Raw genomic sequence first — 19,009 nt, 5'->3', positions numbered from 1 at the left:
TCTAAAGCTAACTAAGTTTATAAGTGTAAAATCCCTAATTTCACTGTATTTGGATTGATCATAGTTCGTGACTTGTTAAACTTGATATCTCCTTGTACACTTTGGGAACTTGACAGCTTAAAGAAGTGCTCATAAAAGCAAATTACACAATATCTACTGAAAAACTTAAGAGAAGGGACTCAATTAGTCAACAAACAGGTGCCTCACACATAAATATTAAAGACCAAAGAGAGAAAACCAAGCCGAACTCTTCAAAATTCGTTGGCACACATGCTTCATTGGCTCAATTGAATGTATAATGCATACTTAGATACAACAATTCGAGCAATAGCTCAGAAACAGTGCTGAAATTCCATTAGCACTAATCACACACTGCCGGAACAGAGATCCTAGCAAAGCTATACCAATTAAATGACAAAGACTAAAAACCACAAACAGGAAAAAAAGAAAAAGAGTTATCAGACAGCATGATTCAAATATAATTTTATTAGGGTTGGTAAAAGCACAACCCATCCAGCACTTAGAACACACAGTGGGATTTAAAAGCAAGTCTTTCTTGATTAGAAGCTCATATGTCTTGCACCTAATTTTCAAACACTCAAGCGTCAGTGTCTTAATACTTCTAACCCACAGTCTAAAACAGAAAGAACCTCATTTGATGAAAATGCCAAAATTTTCTAAGAATGGAGTCCAAAAATTTATAACATCAACCTCATGCGGGGACTTGGCTAAAATTTATTTTTAAGCATCCAAAAAGCCATTAAACTAAACATAGTTAGTTCTTCGTACCTTTGTATGAAGATCACACAGGAAAACATAATGCATTGCTACATGCTAGGTTGGAATTTCGGGGGCTAGATTAGAGCCACACTTGAGTTCGACATCGAAAGTGAGGCTTCGCTGGTGTGTTTCCACACCACATGCTCTGCAAAAGAGACAATCTCATAATCAAAAACACATAAATAAGAAATATACACTATATATATAGCAAGAGAAACTTAAGAAATGAAAAGTTCAATCAAAGTGAGTGAAGTGAACCTTTTTTCTTTTTTTAACCCAAAGCATTGAAAGTAGAACAAACCATTCTTTTGTCCTCTTTCTCCCCTCTTCTTGTGTCCCCCACTCTTTTTCACCCTTTGAAACAATAACTGATAAGGAAAAATAAAAAATTACTATTGAATAATCTAACAAATCATTTAGCACCATCGGTTGCCAACTTGCAATCTTGAGTCTACTAACATTCCAAAATTATTATCAGCAAGTCTCCATATAACCTTTTTGATTTGCTTCTTTTCCTCCTATTTCCCAACCAACAACACATTTCTTATCATCTTTCTTCTTCACATATATGACAATAAACAAAAAAAAAAACAATGTGCAAAAGATACAAAAAGTAACAATAGCAACTTCATATTTACCATTTACACTTGTAGTAAAATCTCAAAATATTTTAGAAATATCATATGAAATGCACAATGTTACAAATAAAATTGATTAATTAGCACACCAAAAAAAAATGATAGTGGAGAACAGGAAATAACTATAAAAAATTAAAAATGTCAATAGACCAGGAGAAAACTACTTTAAACAAAATGAAAACTCAGAATTTAGGATAAAACGAAGGAAAGAAATCAAACAGAAAAGAAGACAAAAGAGAAGTAAAAAATTAAAGCAAAATACCTGAAGCTCGGTGAGATTCAAGCTTCGAACTGAAAAAAAAAAACATTCAGTGGTCAACACCCAACCACTAATTAATTAAGTGGTGATCATGAACATGTGAATAAAATTGTAGAGGTTAATTATACGGAATCTTACCGCCAAAAAATAAAAAATAAAATAAAAACTAATTGAAATTATGTGTTGTGCATAGTGATATCGAAGAAGAAGAATTTCTATTTAAATTACAGATTTTCAATCAAATGCGGAATATACAAAGCAATTTTATTTCTGATTTGAATATAACCAACTAAATCCCACGTTGTATCAGTATCAATGGATCCAACATGGTGACCATCTGCCCCTCAAGTATTCATATCTGCAAACCCTCGTCTAAAGAAAAATTCATCCAGAAATTAATCACTGAGTATGCAAGGTTGGCATGCATATTCACGTTTAATCGTGGCCATGATGATAGGAAATAAAAAAAATACGAAAACAGGAATGATGTACCTTTACTTAGATTTCAGGATTCTAAAACCTGTTGCTGAGATTTGAGAAACATATGAAATGTGTTTCATGATTTCAAATTAGATTTGCATAAGAGTTCAGAAACGCAGACATCCCTTCTTTGCATTCCCCTAAATGCTAAACACTAAACCCTAAACCCTAGGCTTTCAACACCAAAACACCCAAATAGTACCAGAATTTTGCAATGTGCAGGGAATATACTAAAAAAACTTAAACCACAATCAAGCACCGTCTATCTAAACAAAATCAAAGAACCCAAACCACATACAAAATCTCCAAAATCAATTTACGCATCCCCTAAATATATAATAATAATAATAATGATTCTAGTAGAAATTCCAATCCACTACAACAAAACACAGAATACCAGGTATTGCTGGATGTAGATATCCAAAACAGCGGCACCCATCAATTGATCTAATTACGTATCCATTCCCTATCCATGGCATACAAAGTATGTACTCCCTGTTTACATGTTATAAAACATTTAGTAGACCAACAATCAAAATTAACAACCCTAATTGTTGTATACACCAAGCTCTCCAACTGAAAATGTTTAATTAAATTTTCCAACTTAAAACCCTAAATTAAATTCTACAAATTGAAATAGCAGAAACAGAATTAGAGAGAAGGAAGAAATCACTGACCTTCGAGTTGTTGAAAGCTCTGATGGGTGTTTCTTTTCATCCAACCCTAAAAACAGAACCCACAGTTGTAATATAATATCCAATCATTGGTCAAGAATCAAATTAACCCAGCCTGTGTATAGAAAAATTGAACAAATTTAGACATTTATATGTATGTATATTCCAGTAAATGCACTGAACCCTAAATTGCAAAACTACGTCAGACTGATTGAAGAAGAGAAACGGAGAGGGAGAGGGAGAGTGTGTGGGACGGAGAGAACCCTAAAAACAGAACCCTCTGGCAACCTAATACAAAATCAAGCCAACAAATTCCATTTCAATTTTGACAAAACAAATCGAAAAAGAATAATGAAAACCAGAACGAATTACAGAGGAACTGATGGGTTTATGCATCAGTAACGTGATAAAACCCAGAAACACAAAACATAATATGTATCAGCTTAAAAAACCCAAATAAATAAATAAAACACTCAAATTTCTATGTAAAAGCGAACATATTTTGACCCCAAAACAAAGATGTCATATATGGAGGAAGAGAGAAGCGATAGAGAGGGAGATACTAACTCAACCCCACCATCTCTTTGCAGACAACACACTCATTCCCTCAACCCTACCCTCAAATCTTGTACCCAATCAACTCTCTATGTCCCCCTAATCGTACACCCACTGTCACCTTCTCTCGGCAACCAACCCCTTCTCCTCTCTCCCCCATATCACACCCCACCCTGTGAGGGCACTGACAGCAGACCACCTCCCTAGAAACCGGCCCTAAAAACCCATACCCATACCTCCCTTACCCGTTCCCTTTAACCCTTGCATAAAATCCTCCCATCTCTCTCTCTCACCCTTGTCCCAGCTCTCTGTCTCTGCAAATCGAAGAAAACAAACCCTAAACCATATCCCTAAAATCCCGCCTAAATCCTCCCACACTTCTCTTGGACACTCCCTATCTCTCTCTGCAATTCCTAAAACAAATCTCCTAAATCCTATCTCGGACACCCCCATCTCTCTACAAATCGCACATACAAAACCCCAAACCTAATCCTTGAAATCCCACCCAAACCTAATCCCTGAAACCCTTTCTCTCGGACACCCCATACCATAGAAAATGAATCTGAACTTTAGTTAATAAAATCGCAAGCCACCTTCTCTCTTCCTACCTTTTAACAATTCACCAGTAAGATTATCTCAATAAAAACTTGTATTAGCAAATCCAGTGACGAATGATGTGAAACTGAAGCTGTGAAAGCTTATTTTGAGAAAGAATGAAAAGCCGTCTTTCTACAACTTGAAACCAAATTTTAAGTGAATGGCCCTGTAACCAAGGTTATTGAACATGATTAACTATCCGTAATATGACGACTATCCGCTACCCTCAACCTTGTAACCTGAATCAAGCTGGTTTCACACATACCAATACAAAACCAAAATATCAATGTTTGGGGAAGTTACCTTATTTGAAATACCACTAAAAAACAGAGTATACTTTTAGGCAAATATTGTTTAAACACCCAAACATAATTCATGATATGTGCCAAAAAGAAAATACCTCTCGATTAGATTTCTTTCGTTCACGAACTTTCTCCCTGACAAACTCCTGAGATAAAACCAAAAAAGAAAATAAGTCACAACTGATGCAAGTAGAGGGAAGGAGGCAGAGAAAAGTAGGAATTTATGAGTACACCACTCCTGTTTTAGGTTCCCAACTTATAAGGATGCTAACTTCATCATATAGGACAACCGTTAAAACACATTTCTTTCCGAAATTAAATTAAGAAAAAAGTTCGACACTCACATGCCACAACACAATGTTACATAAAGTAATCTTACCATCACAACCAAATTGACACAAAACTTCAAACAGTCCTTTTGAAAGCGAAAGTCAAGTGATTAATCAAATACTCATTTTCTGAAAAAGAAAAAACCCAACAAAAATATATAAAAAGTAAAAGTACCTAAGTTCCCAATAGTCCAATCCATCAGAAAAATACAAACTTGCACATGTTTGAGTATAAGAACCATAAGAAAGAAGCAGGGGATGCAAAATTTTGAGAATGGGTCTAATAATACTCATCAAGTACAGATAATCAAAGTTAAAAGGAGGTAATAAAGGTATAGAAAAAAGAAGAATATATTCTACAAATGAATGAAACAAAAGATGGTGACACTGGAATGGAAACACTTTAGGAGGCCAGAGGAAGAGGGACAATACTATAGCAAATAAATTGATAATGCTTGTGCTCTCCTCTGTTCTTTCCCAAGTCGATCCTACAAACAAAAGCACAGACAAAACTTAAAAAACGATGCCAATCAATGACAGCTAAATTATCCCCATCCTGAATCTTTTATAAAACAAAGCACCAAGAAGATTTCAACAATAAATATTTCATACGACATTTAACATAACAAATATATTAACTTTAGATTCTAGACTTCAAATAGTTAACATAACAAATACAAATTTAACCATCATCTCTCTTATCCATTGCCTTTTCTACTATAAATGAAACCGGATATTAAATAACTGACCGTTTTACATTGGCAGATTGCAATTTCTTTGGAAATTAGTCATAAAAGTTAATACATTTCATCACTCCATTTCTGACTTATCCTCTTATCAACTGTTGTGCACCCTAATCCAGAGAATGGAAATTTACCCGCCAAATATCAAACTGGATATCTAATAACTGGAAATTTTCCATTGGATATCTAATAAATTTCAATTACTCAATTTCTATGCAACCCCAAATCCAAATACCGTCTGTTGCTCCAAATATCAATGCAAAGATGCAAACTTTTTTACGCTACAACAACAACCATACAATTTTAATAAAACCCACAAAAACCAAGTAAATAAGCAGATTTTTGGCAAAAGCGCTTAAAATACACTCACCAGAAGCAAAAGTGGAGGATGGGATTGAAGCCATTGCTGTGGTCCTCCTGGAGGTGCAGCTTAACATCTGATACAACGGTGTTGGCGGAGGAAAAGGCAGCGCTCTGGACAATCTGACCTCTCTGGCGGCGGTTGTGAGGCAGTTGAAATCTACCGGCCTCGGTTTATCCATTGCTATTTTTTTTCATTGGATCTCCCATTCGGTCTCACTGTTGTTATATCTGTTTCTGTTCTTCCTTGTCAATCAGGATCTGCACCCCTGAAAACCCACAAAGACATTAGAAATGGAACCCACTGCATATCTTATGAAAATAGCGTTGAGCCTTGAGGTGTCCTCACAAACCTAAGGTATGGCGCAGTTGGAGTTTTCGACAACATGAGGAAATGTGTAACCCCCGTAGGCCCAGCCACATTAAAAAAGTCTCTAAGATTGTTCCGCCTCTTCTCCTGCAAAAACATTGCGGAAAAAGCTCAGCTCTTTACTTCAGATTCTTACTTCTCATTTTCATCAGCTCTTCAAATCAATTAAAATATAAACAAATCAAATATCATAAAGCATTGCAAAATATATTAAGAGCGGAACGAATATTTGCATACCTTAAGCTTAAAGGCAGTGTAGGGAAGCACCAGTTTCCTCAAATCAGCTTGAAGCTGCTTCAGAGGACCAGGCAACTTGCATCTGGAAAACACAAACCTCCTTGGGATTTTATCCCCTGTGATATGGTCCATATTAGCCTGCTTCTTTGTCGAAACTGACTTCACAAACACGTTCTTCTTCTGTTTTCAAATTTTCAGAAACACAACAATCAACTACGTCTCCGAGATAATTAACAAAACAAAACAAACAAACAAACAAAAAAACCTCTTTGATTCAGTTTTCCAACAACCAAACAGAACCTAAAAATTTCAAGCTTACATTTTTTAAGGCAGCCATGATAGCGTTTGCAATTTCAGCTCCGTAACTTTGTGATTAATACTGCAAAAAATTAAAACAAAAAAATTAAACGCATTTAGAGTAGAGAGAGAGTGAATTTATGCTAGGTATTTGTCAGATAATTAAAACTAATTGAAAAATTAAACAAAATTACCTTTGGGCGTTTAGGGTTTTGGGGGATCTCTGTCTCTGTGTGAGGTTTTAGACGAAGGAAGGAGATGACTGAACGCGCGAGGCAAATTAGGTTTGTTTATTAGGCGCATCCGAATCGTCTAATCATACTAAGGAAATCAGCATCCAGAACACATACAGTCAAACTGGAATGCGCAGGGAGAAGCGGAAGAAGAAAAAGAAGATCGAGAGGGGGTAATTGATAGCTTACATGACACTGGTCGTGGTCGGAGTTGACAGAAATCAACGAAGTCCTGTGCGATTTCATCGTTGTGAGCCGTGAGAGAGAATACGATGGTCAAATCACGATTTTATCACCAGAAGGTCGACTGTTCCAAGTTGGAAAACAGAAAAATTAAAATTCAAGAACAATAAACTGACAGAAACCAATTACCTCAACAAAAATCCATGATTATTCCATGAGTGCTAATTCTATGGGTTTTGAAGGGGGAAAGTTTTTTTATTTGAGATGGAGGATGTTCGATCTGGGGATTTTAGGTGAGCAGATGGGATCTGAGGGGAAGAGAAAGGGGAGGAAGAGAATGGTAAAGTGACGATCGCACCCTGCCTTTCCACGATCATCAACACGCAGGTATCATGATCAACGGCAGAGAGAGTCAGTGGCAACCTTGTAAATAAAGTGAAATTCGGCCCAAAACACTGTTCATTTCTACAGTGCAATTTTGCCAGCTTCTTTAGAGTAAAGTAATTAAAATTAAAATGACTCGGATACCAAAGACTTATCACTTTCCTTGGTTATTTCTTCACGTAATCATCATTTGTCTCTTGAATATTTTTTATTAAATATTCATTAAACAAATAATTAATTTATTTGCAGACGTTTCCTTTCCTTCCCCTTTGTTATTTCTTCTCGATTCTCAGTGTCGCGTTCCAGTTCTCTGCCCCTCCCTCCTCTCACTCCCCTTTCTTCTCTTTCCCCGACCTCTCCTTTTTCTCCTTCACCAACAAACACAAGGACGAATAGGAACCTGCCCAGTATGATGCTCTTCTCGAGGGGGGTGAGCAAGTCACCCCTGTTCTTCAGAAAGTCTCCCCGACAACTATAAGGACGACATCGGCAAATTTTACAGTGACCCAGGTGCCTTTTTTCAGTTCTTTGTTCAAGTTTTGTCTAATCTGGTTATAGACACCGAATTCACAACCGAACCGTCAAAGTATCGGTACGGACGTACCGATACGGAGTTCGGACGCTAAATGGCCGAATCTACCAACCATGGCTTATTGACAATACTTAGAAAAGCACCATAGTAATACTTGTAAGTTTTTGAAATTATGTATGTTATTGTTTTCCGTAGCAGTAAAGCTTTATACACTAAAATCATTTACAAAGTAGGGAAGTGGTAAGATCTTGCAATTACCAAAAAGTATCAAATGTATGACTTTGCTAAGAAGGTTGTGCAATACCAAATTCATATTCATAGTTAGCAAATAGTCTACACTAGTAAACTTTACCCGCACGTTGTTGCGGCAGCGAAAATATAATTATAGATTATGACATTAACATATAAATGCGCAGAGATTCAAATAAACACCGGATAGAAAATATAGCAAATATTTTTACAGAGTTGTCTAAATTTATACAACATACATACAAAAAATGGGGAATTCATGTTAACAAGGACTATTTACAGGCAAAAAATATTAGTCAACACTGTTCTGTTTTGGACAACAGATGATAATATCCTCTGTACACCAACACAAGTTTATTCCTTAGAGCAGTCACTGTAGATAAAATATTTGGATAATTGGAAAAAAAGAAAAGAAAAGAAAAGCAAATGTTAATACACATGGAATAAGCTTTGGACATGAATAGATTTATAGTATGGAAGAAGCAGTAGGAAAACAAAGCCCCCTAGTTTTTTTTTTTTCTGTGCAGCAGGGTCTGTTTTAGAGCTAATTAGGGAGAATTTTTTTTTTTCAACAGCTTAATCGGAACTTGATCGAAATCTTGCACATCTGCTTCAGAGATCTCTTCTGTTTCATTGCGTTAAAGATATTAAAAACATCAGAAAAGTAAATTTAGATTAGATTGAGATCAATTTGAGATGCAGTTAAAAATAATGTTATGAAGAGTATAACCTTTTTTCAGAAGCTGTAAAAAGTGCTCTTCTAACTAGTTCTCCTTTTCTTTTGTGTGATTCCCCAGTTGTCTGAATAGGTGCAGTGGAAGATGAAATCGTTGTAAAAGAGATTGCAATTTCTCTGCTAATGGACTGTGGAGTTGTTGGCTGGATGCTCAGGTCTTTAGAAACGTTGTAGATGAGGAAATAATTTGAGTTTAACGAATTTCTCCTGCTTCCAAACCGGAGGTGAAATTTTTTTCTCTGGCCTATAAGTCTGAGAAACTCACTTGGCAACTATTTTTGATCTGCTAATCCTTGATTGAAGACCAAATCTTTACAGGCCATGCCAACTTTTTCACCTGATTTGCCAATAATCAGAGCATTGATTTCATTCGTCTCATCTTCAAGCACCAAGAACATTTTGTACCTTCATTTAAAAATTTAATGCATAAATTAGCAACCATAAACTGGTTAATGAGTTTAAAACTGGATTCATATAAATTTTTGAATGTTAGTTTAATGTTAATATAAAGCATACAAAAAATAAAAGTATGGCTGCATGAAACTGTGTTTCAAATTTGAATGAATCTATACTTTGTTTTGTAGTTGGATCATTAAAAACGATAATTTTTTTTTTTATACAAATTTTTACTTTCATTGTCCAAAGTTTGATAGTATTTATCTAAACAGTCAGCAATTATTAATTAAGAGTTACTAATACTTTCTCAAAAATGAAAATATTAAATGAGCAACAAATCTTAATGCAAAAATGGCATGAGACAACAATTAATCGATGGAATTGACATATCGTGTTAGAGTTATTATCAAGGAGTCAGAATTTAATTTCGATGTTTTTGGTAAATTAGTTGACCATTGGTTGGATCCTTGTACATTTGTTTTGCACATCTAGGGTAAGCGGTGTACCACCATTCATACCTTGTGTTATACCGCTTGATTGACACTTTGCACAAAAACGTATTATTCTGGAAAATGTTTTAAAATTTATATTTGCACCCACTACAATCGTTTAATAAATAAGTTTGATTAAAGAAGCTAAAAAGAGCTCAAACAGTTTTGGTTCGATGCAATAAAATCTAACTATTGCATATACCTTATATAAGTCAGGATCCAAATAACCTAATTCCTCAATTGTCACCTTCTTTCCAGTTTGTAAAATGTCTGCCTCATTTGCCTGATTGGAAGGAGGGAGCATTCTAATAGGGTGAGGCCTAGCTGAAAACTAGTAATAGTTCACATTGAACGTTAGTCAAATAGTTTTTTTTGTTTTTTTTTTTTTTTTTTGTTTTTTGTTTTTTTTTTTTGTTTTTTTTTTTTTTGTTTTTTTTTTTTTTTAACCATGTCATGATTTTGAAATCGAGGACGAATAGACACATACTGATTTGTATGAATTTAATTCCGTAATGTCTGGATCTAAAAAGAAAAGCGTTGAACCAATATTGTTCAAAATGACGTTCTATGTGTATTAAATCAAAGTGAAGACAAAAAAAGGACAAAACAATGGATTAGTACACGTTTCAAACAGCTTTACACGCATGTGAAAAGAAAAAAAATGCAAACCGTAACTTATATAGTGGAAGACAGTTTTATAGATTTGAGACGATGTGTACCACAACAAAGAGCAATATGAAAATTAACTTTGGTGCATTGAATACAGCCTGTGTAACATTTTTATTATGGAAATAGCATGTGTTTTTGTAAATGTGATCTCACTACTACAATATTAACTTTAGGTGACGAATGATGGTGGTGGATGTTAGAAAAATCTTGTCGGATAAATTATATCTGACACATCATTTAATTAGTGGCGGATATTAGAAAAATCATGTCGGTTATATTCGACATAATGTCCTGGGGGATATTTAGTGGTGGATATTAGAAAAATTATGTCGGTTATATCCGTCATAAAGTCCTGGCGGATATTTAGTGGCGGATTACGGCTTAATTGTGGAGGTTATAACTGACATAAATTGACTATTTTATTATTTTACTTTCTGGCGGTTATTATTTTAGTATTCTGGCGGTTATAACCGACAGAAATGAAAATTTTATTATTTTAAAATGTTATATTGATTAAAAATAAATAAATAAACACATTTTAAATATTATTTTTTTTCACTCATGACCCTAAAGTCTAATTAACCCAATTCCCAGGAGCCATAATTTTCTGAGAGAATAATAACAACATACTACAATCTGAAGCTCTTATCATTTTTGTAATAAGGATTATGCTCCCTCACAGGCAAGCAACAAGATACAAAGAAATTCAAACAATTTTTTTCAATGCGTCACAAAGCACATTGTCTGGCACATAAACACACATGAACATCCTGTGTACTCTACCATGTCTGATTTTATTATTTTAAAATGTTATAGTGATTATAAATAAATAAATAAACACATATTTTAAATATATTTTTTTCACTCATGGCTCGGTTGGATATAACCGACACGAACAAAGTAAAATTTTGGACGACCGCCAGAATAATCTCTGAATGTTTATTTATTTATTTATTTATTTGCGATTTTTTACACATGTTATCTCAGAGTATATACAAACATATTTGACGGTTGGATCGTTGAAACTAGTTTCATAGAATGCATATTGCGTCAAAACAGTAGATTAAACAAACACTTAGAGTTAATATTACACTTCTATTAAGTATAAAATAAGATCCACTAGTCTAAATATTTTAAATTGAAGATCGAATTCGTTCAATGCATTCTTATAGGGTCGAGGAGTGTAGCTGTAAAAAATCATCAAAATCGGAGCTAAATAACCGTTAAATTGTGATTTTTCGTTTATAACCGTCGAAAACTTTTGTTCCGTTATGTAATCTCTCAATGTTTGTTTTTTACGATTTTTTAAGTATGCAATCTCAGAGTGTATACAAATAAGTTTGACGGTTAAATCGTTGAAAAAAGTTTCATAGAATGCATATTGCGTCAAAACGGTAGATTAAACAAACACCTAGAGTTAATATTACACTTCTATTAAGTATAAAATAAGATTTTGTGATATCTACTAGTGTAAATATTTTAAATTAAAGATCAAATTTATTCATTACATTCTTATAAGGTCGAGGAGTGTAGCTGTAAAAAATCATCAAAATCGAAGCTAAAATAACCGTTAAATTGTGATTTTTCATTTATAACCGTCGAAAACTTTTGTTCTGTTATGTAATCTCTCAATGTTTTTTTTTACAATTTTTTAAATATGGAATCTTGGAGTGTGTACAAATAAGTTTGACGGTTGGATCGTTGAAAAAAGTTTCGTAGAATACATATTGCGTCAAAACGGTAGATTAAACAAACACTTAGTGTGACAGCCCGTTCCGGATTTTCGAACCGTAGGGGTGAAATGACGGTTTTGCCCCTAGTGTGGTTGTTTTTGGATTTTGTTTGGCAGGTTTTGGACCACACACACTCTCCCACACCCCCTCACCATTTTCCCTATCCTGTATCCCTGTCCCGAGCTCTCTCTCTCTCCCCCATTTCTATCCCCATATGTACGGACACACCCAAAAACAATTGAAACCTTCACAGATCGAGGAAACAAATTACATATTCGTGCTCGTGAGGTCCGTAGGAGTTCAACCATACCCATTTCAGGTAAGGATACCTTCGTTTTCACGTCGAACTCGGGATACCCCGATTTGGTCACTGTTCATGCACACGTTAATTCTTGTGTTTTTGGGAATTTCAAGCTTGTAGGAAGCTTGGTGAGGTCCTTAAGAGGCTCGGGGTGGTTCGTTTGAAGGTTTTGGACGTCGGGATCGTGAGTTTCAAGCTTGGCCGGAGTTGGTGGTGTTTTCCCCGCGAGATTCTGTGGGTTTTAGTGCTTGAAAGTGGTATGAATTTGTTCCTCTTGTTGTAAGCTTCATTTTGGTACCAATTTTGTGAAATTTGGTTGAAAAACGAAGAAGATACAAGGTTTTAAAATTTTCCCGGTTTTCCCTGTTGAGTAGAGCCTGTTGGTATATTCAAACACCCCATTTGGGTAATGTATGAGAAGCTATTATCTAAGGTTCGTTATGTGCGTTAAATTGACGGTTTATAGTTGTTTCGTATATAGGTGAGGATTATCCGGAGGACGAGAGCAACCACGCGAGGCTCGGGGCTTACTATCCTTCTACGTATCAGTGAGTGGGTTTTTGTTTTCAATATATATATATATATATTGATTGGTATCTTTCCAGAAATTACGTTTTAATGGTTTTATAATTGAAATGCCATGTCGAATATCGTTGATATTATTGTTGTGATTGTGTTGGTTATGCTTTGATGTCGCGGATGCTCAAGTAAGTCAGGTGAGTATGTTGTTAGTGATAGATGTGGTGTTGATGAGATTCAGTTATAGCTTATATTCCTGCACCTCGGTGATTATGCTCCGCCAGAGTAGGGCCTAGCCTTCACGTGATCGTTCACCTCCCACATCGTACGCTCACCTTGGATCTAAGGCAGGTTTCAGCCTGTCGTACAAACCACTTTAGGTGGTTTCGACTTGTAGGTGACTTGCGATACATCGCACAACCTTCACATGATCGTAGCACTAAGCGTATTTATATACACCAGCATGTCGTACAGACCACTATAGGTGGTTCCAACTCATGTGCAGGATAGTGGTTGAGGAGCTATAGTTTCAGCCGTACAGGTCACTTTAGGTGACCCCGGCTGGCGTATTGATATTACTGGCATATTATGATTTGTTTTGTCTCACCTGCTTGATGCTTATACTATTTGTTTGGATATTCTGACGCGGCGTATTCTGGCATGGCATATTTGAGCTTTATCGTTTTAGCATGATTTGATATACGAGTACGTATAATATTTTCTAGAAAGTATACGGGTTTTACAGAGAGAGGTTATAACTTTTGAGAATGAAATGATTTTGAAAAGTTTTGTTTTTGCCCACTCATGTTTTCTGTTTTGTGCCCCTCCAGGTTTTAGGTAGCGAGGATGTGGGTGACGAAAGAGGCATCGAGGCATTTTTGACAGAGCACCCTCCATGTAGGACTTTCTAGTTCACTTGTGTAGTGTTTGTCTATTATGGACTGCACCTAGGATACTTGAACTTTTACTTTGCCTTTCTCCTTCCATGTTCGTCACTAATACTCGCTGATCTTTTTATTGTAAATTATCTTGTCGACTTTATTTTTCCTCGTATTTTCACTCTTTGACTTCTGCATTGCGCACTTGGCTACATCACTTTCACGTGACGGCCAGCACGTCCTAATTTTTAGATCGGGGTGTGTCATTCAAGGTTCTTCTTCACGTGCTGCAGTGACAACTAAATAATAATTTGTAATAGAATACAATTATCTAGAGTCCCCACCATTACACCAATAAAATAACTCCAGATAAAATACTAAATTATATACATGTAAAATTAAACCCATACCTTATTTTATTTTGATAGCCTGGATTGTAAAACTTGCTTTTTATTGCTGAATGGAAAAAATCACATTGGTTTTATACACAGAAGTGTCAAAAGCTTCAAGTTCTAACTAGGAATCATGGTTCCAGTTTAGCTTATAACATAAGGCTTCATTTTAATCTAAGAAATTTTCCTCAATAAATTTAGCTTTTTTTTTTTTTTTAATTTACAAAAATATTTCTTTGTTTCAAAACCGCAACGTTCGATAAACCACAATACTTATATTTGACGTTGATTAGTCCTCAGAGTCTCAGACTTAGAGTTACAGTCATGATCCTCAACAAAAAATGTTACATACAAAATTTATGTTAATTTAGCTCTCTGCTTTAATATTCATCCATTCCTAATCCTTTCTAAAAGCAGTTTAATATACAAGAAACCTAATAAAGTTACCTTTGGACTTGCTAATAGAATCTTGTGCAGCTGTGATATCATGGATGGTACCAAAAAATATGACATAGAAAACAATAAAATTTGACAGAACTTGGTGTATGGGCTTTAGATGCTTCACAAGTACATAATAAACAATATAAACCACATGAAATCAAACAGTTGTTTACAAAAAGTAAAAAATAAAAAATAAAAGAGAGAAATTTACATATATCTGAAATGAGATAAGATTGTTATTTGGAAAGCCTGTTGAGATTTCTTGGATGATACGATTAGTTCAACTCTACTCACTCCACCAAGACTGTCCATGTGAATGGATGAGGATGCTTTTCGAATCCTCTTTGTGATGATTTTAGAGATGTTCATATTTTATTTGTTCATTGTGTATCGTGCGGACAGTTTTCGTTAAACTATGTTTATGTTTAATTATAAAAAAATCAAAATAATTTATAGCAGTACAATATATAATAAACGAATAGGATGTGAGGATTCTTTATATCCTCACAAAGTACCCGGATGGGATCCAAATCCCATGTGAATGAGTCAAAGAGGGTCCCAAGTAATGGTTTAGCGAATCCAAAGGGAAAGTCTATGCAGACGGTAGACAACCAATATATTGGCTTAATTTTGGGAGCCTGTCACCACAAAAAGGCTTCTTTGCTGGTTGTCACTATAAAAAAAGCTACTGAATAGCCCCAAGTACGTCCAAGTTCAGTGCTTTAAGTATATGCGCAATGAGTCACAGACTCAGAATATCCTCTTTAATTGGATACTGGCCTCTAATGTTAAGAACATGGCTAGCATCAGAAAGGTCTCTGCTTTATTAGTTGAAACATTACTCAGATGACTCTATAGGTTCACTTAGGGGATATCCCTCAACTATATTTATTTGAAAGGCTGCTTTATGGTGTCACTTTTCATTCCATTTCAATGATCTGAACTGTCTAGTTTTGAGGTCTTTTTTTAAAGATTATTGTTGCAAAAAATTACTCAAGTTGAAGGTCAACCACTCAAATTAATTGGTTATCATTTTAGCCTTTTTTTTGAAATACCGTGTTCATCTATTTAACATTTTAGCCTATATGTCTCATTGGTTTCAGACTTGTCTGATTTTCTTACAAGGATGATTGTTGAATAAAGAATGAAAAATACAATCTCCATGGCAAGATTATTGAAATAAAATTCGGAAGAAGCCCCCACAAGGCGTGCATTAGGGGGCTCACTCTATATATCCCTCAATTTGCACCACTCTTTATTGGTTCGTAAAGTTCTGTAGGGCAGGATGTCTTGGCTAATTAAGGCACAGTCCATGTGAAACTTCACCAACTCCTTCACCTGATATGTTTCTCACAACATTCTCAATAGGGACCTTACAATTTTATCCATTTGAAGGTTTGAAGTCCTCCCCTATATATTTAGGTACTAACAAGCCAATTCAAGCCAAATCCGCAGTTCTCACTTAATCACTCAAGGTCTCAAACTTTTTTATTTGATCTTCGTGGTACATTTGTTTATTTAACATTCCTAAAGATGGGAATCAAGTTGATGGGGATAGCTCATGCCAAGCAGAAACTTCAGAGAACTCTTTCAGCAAGATATGGATCAGCTGCAGACAGTACTAGTACTGAGGTTCCAAAAGGCCACTTTGCGGTTTATGTTGGAGAAGATGAAAAGAAGAGATTTGTGATTCCGATATCATATTTGAACCACCCTTTGTTCCAAGACTTGTTAAACAAGGCTGAGGAAGAGTTTGGATATGATCATCCTACAGGGGGACTCACAATTCCATGCAGTGAAGACTACTTCATCAGTCTAACTTCATGTCTAAATTGTTCGTAAAATAATCATTGACTCTGTATATGGCCTGAATCCTGATGATGGTCCATTGTTTAACCAATTCATTCTTCTTTCCAACTTCCATTCTACAAGCGAAAGGAATAGACATGAGACCAACGAGTTATCAGTCTGTTATTTATTTTTTTTAATTGCAAGTTCTTGGAAATACTATTCCCTAATATTTTTGTAATTTTTAGTTAAGTTCTTTATCCTTATTTCCTAATGTCTACCTCCTTATGGTCTAATTCTGAACTAACAATGTAGAAACAACAAATTGGATAACAGCAAAATGCAGAAGGCTAACCAGAATATGATGTTTGTGATAAAATTTGATTGCCCAACAGTGGATGCAATTCTAGACCAATTCACTGAAGGCTTCATTGATCTCGTTGGTTTGAGGTATTACATTGTTCTAATTCATGGTTGCCATTGTTCTGCTCAGCTGGCAGGATTACAAACCAACTCCTATACAAGTATTACAAAAGCAAAAGTTTGTGAAGTTTCAGATTTATCTGCAATGACTTTGATAAGGAAATGAAAAACATATCCTTGTTAGCCTTCTACACTCCTATTTAATCATGTTAGTTATTTTCATTTGATACATTGAATTTAACGGTTATAAATAAAGATTGTTGTGTGAGAAATTAAGAATGATGTGCGAAAATTATCATTCTTGATTTATTTATGTGATCCCACATTGGGAGATAAAAAAAATTGTAAGAGCTAATAAAAAATTGAGCTACTTCCCGCACATTATTCATTAAATTTTACGATGAAATTGAATTTTTTAGGATTTATTTTATACAAAATTTGGATGAAATTATTGGATTGTGTAATATGACCCTATCAGTCTCTCCTGGCCTAACAGGCCTGTATGTAGGGGTCGCTTCAACATGAGAAAATAGTTATATTTTATTTATTTTATTTTTCTGGTCTGACAACAGCGTACTAAAAATTGTTCCTTATTCTTTGCATGCATTACTGCCTCGCTCAGAGCTTCAGAGATCAACCTCATCTGTAGCGGCAAATGGTAGCTGCGTCTTCTTCTCCCATATTAGATCACGACAGTAATTGCATGCCCACATCCACATGCACTGCATATTATCGATTAACGACTCTCTTACGAATGCACCCTGGACTATATCAACTTATATCGGAGCCAAAATTCTACTAGATATATTATATTTTCCGACAAATTGAAATTTTTTTTTTGCTCTTTGACTAGAAATCTAATGCTAAATCCTGATCTAAAAAATAACCGGCTGCAGCATACTAGCTATATATAGAACCTCTAATATGAGATCCAATATTTCCAAACACGAGGCATGCGCACTGGAGGGCAACACATTAGCACAAGGAGAAATTAGGTTCTCATCCTTCTTTTTACTACTCATTTGATTAAAATCTTATTCATTTTCATTTTTTTATCAAGGTTCTTGGTATTAATGACATCATTAATTATTTCAATAATAAAATATTTTTTATTTCTAAATATATTCATTTATTGTTAAAAATGTGACAATTAGTATATTTATATTTATGGCTAAATTTTTTATCGTATATTTTTATTTTTAGTTTGTACCGATTTTTAATTTGCAACCCTTTTTTAATTTGTTCCAATTTTCTTTTTAGTTTTAATTTGTACCCATATATTAATTTCTTTTTGTGCCCATATTTTATAAAGTTTTATTTGTATTTGTACCCATATTTTTTTATTTATTTGTACCCATTTTTAATTTTGCTAAATATACCCATGCTAATTATATGTACCATTCATGTAATTTTTTTTCAAATTTGTAATCTTAAAATGTACTCATTCTTAAATATACCAATTTGTTATAGGTAAAATGTACAATTTTTTTTTTATATAAAATCTATTCAATTTTTTTCTAATCCATTTTTAAACTTATATGGGTACCTTTTTTTTTTTTTTTTTTTTGGTTGATTTGAGAATGTATCCATGTTAAGTTTAATCGAAGAAAATTACTAATATTATTAAGCCTAATATTTTTTTTTTTTTTGGTGATTTTGAAGAATGTACCCATGTTTTGGTACAATAATTTTTTGATTAATTTTGATGAATGTACCCATGTTTACACACACACACACAATAATATATTTATATTTTAATATTTTTAATCCCACAAATTATGGTTTTTTATTTAAAATCTCATTAATATAAACAACTATAAATTTCAATTTTTAATTTAAAAAAATATAGTAACGTACATAGAAATAAATTATCACATTAATTTCAGGGACTTGGATCAAAAATTGAAAACCAACAAGGTTTTAGTCAAAAAAATTTCATAGTTAGGGACCGCATCCAAAGTCTCTCTTAGCACAAACTGTAATTGAACTTTGATAATTTAATACTCAATAATTAATAACTTTAGCTAAAGAATATTTTTG

The 19,009-nt window shown here is 34.3% G+C and overlaps 3 protein-coding genes and 1 long non-coding RNA gene across 11 annotated transcripts; 2 read left to right on the top strand and 2 right to left on the bottom strand.

The window, feature by feature from the left end:
• Positions 1-248: 248 nt before the first annotated feature.
• LOC148696892 (uncharacterized) lies at positions 249-6,362 on the bottom strand. Of its 8 annotated transcripts, XM_088694634.1 has the most exons (11): positions 6,325-6,362; positions 6,071-6,174; positions 5,728-5,986; positions 5,047-5,102; positions 4,384-4,431; positions 2,835-2,880; positions 1,681-1,709; positions 1,275-1,298; positions 1,039-1,148; positions 790-925; positions 249-583 (listed from the first exon to the last, which is right to left on the bottom strand). In XM_088694634.1, the coding sequence occupies exons 3-10, from the start codon at positions 5,897-5,899 to the stop codon at positions 835-837; spliced, it is 576 nt and encodes a 191-aa protein (XP_088550760.1). In that variant the 5' UTR covers positions 5,900-5,986; positions 6,071-6,174; positions 6,325-6,362; the 3' UTR covers positions 249-583; positions 790-834. The 8 variants fall into 8 exon arrangements, 7 of the variants coding, with proteins under 7 accessions (XP_088550760.1, XP_088550762.1, XP_088550759.1 ...); XR_015962855.1 differs by lacking the exon at positions 1,275-1,298 and having other exon boundaries at positions 1,039-1,134; XM_088694636.1 differs by lacking the exon at positions 1,275-1,298.
• Positions 6,363-7,600: 1,238 nt separating this feature from the next.
• On the top strand, positions 7,601-9,316 carry LOC137725548 (uncharacterized). Its single transcript, XR_011067532.2, has 2 exons — positions 7,601-8,109; positions 9,000-9,316. It is a non-coding gene; the product is annotated as an uncharacterized LOC137725548 (long non-coding RNA).
• A 439-nt stretch (positions 9,317-9,755) lies between these two features.
• On the bottom strand, positions 9,756-11,280 carry LOC148696891 (uncharacterized). The gene is made up of 4 exons (XM_088693396.1): positions 11,262-11,280; positions 10,313-10,347; positions 10,028-10,156; positions 9,756-9,899 (listed from the first exon to the last, which is right to left on the bottom strand). Exons 1-4 carry the CDS (start codon positions 11,278-11,280, stop codon positions 9,756-9,758), a joined length of 327 nt encoding a protein of 108 aa, XP_088549522.1.
• A 4,661-nt stretch (positions 11,281-15,941) lies between these two features.
• Positions 15,942-16,776, top strand: LOC137726996 (auxin-induced protein 15A). The gene has a single exon (XM_068465949.2). It carries the CDS (start codon positions 16,292-16,294, stop codon positions 16,598-16,600), a length of 309 nt encoding a protein of 102 aa, XP_068322050.1. The 5' UTR covers positions 15,942-16,291; the 3' UTR covers positions 16,601-16,776.
• The last annotated feature ends 2,233 nt before the right edge of the window (positions 16,777-19,009 follow it).

The sequence above is a fragment of the Pyrus communis genome, chromosome 5 (genome assembly GCF_041283825.1).
Source record: "Pyrus communis isolate YQ-2024b chromosome 5, ASM4128382v1, whole genome shotgun sequence".
Taxonomy (NCBI): domain Eukaryota; kingdom Viridiplantae; phylum Streptophyta; class Magnoliopsida; order Rosales; family Rosaceae; genus Pyrus; species Pyrus communis.
Note: the sequence above shows the minus strand (reverse complement) of the source record. Positions and strands in the feature narration are given on the sequence as shown.

Coding starts and splice junctions, on each gene's coding strand:
- LOC137726996 (XM_068465949.2), top strand. CDS start 16,292: ATGGGAATCAAGTTGATGGGGATAGCTCATGCCAAGCAGAAACTTCAG.
- LOC148696892 (XM_088694634.1), bottom strand. CDS start 5,899: ATGGATAAACCGAGGCCGGTAGATTTCAACTGCCTCACAACCGCCGCC. Junction 4,432..5,046: donor TTATCAATTTATTTGCTATA/GTATTGTCCCTC, acceptor GTTTTATCTCAG/GAGTTTGTCAGGGAGAAAGT. Junction 1,299..1,680: donor TGAATCTCACCGAGCTTCAG/GTATTTTGCTTT, acceptor GTTGGGAAATAG/GAGGAAAAGAAGCAAATCAA.
- LOC148696891 (XM_088693396.1), bottom strand. Junction 10,157..10,312: donor AATTAAATTCATACAAATCA/GTATGTGTCTAT, acceptor AACTATTACTAG/TTTTCAGCTAGGCCTCACCC. Junction 9,900..10,027: donor TGGATCCTGACTTATATAAG/GTATATGCAATA, acceptor AACATTTTCCAG/AATAATACGTTTTTGTGCAA.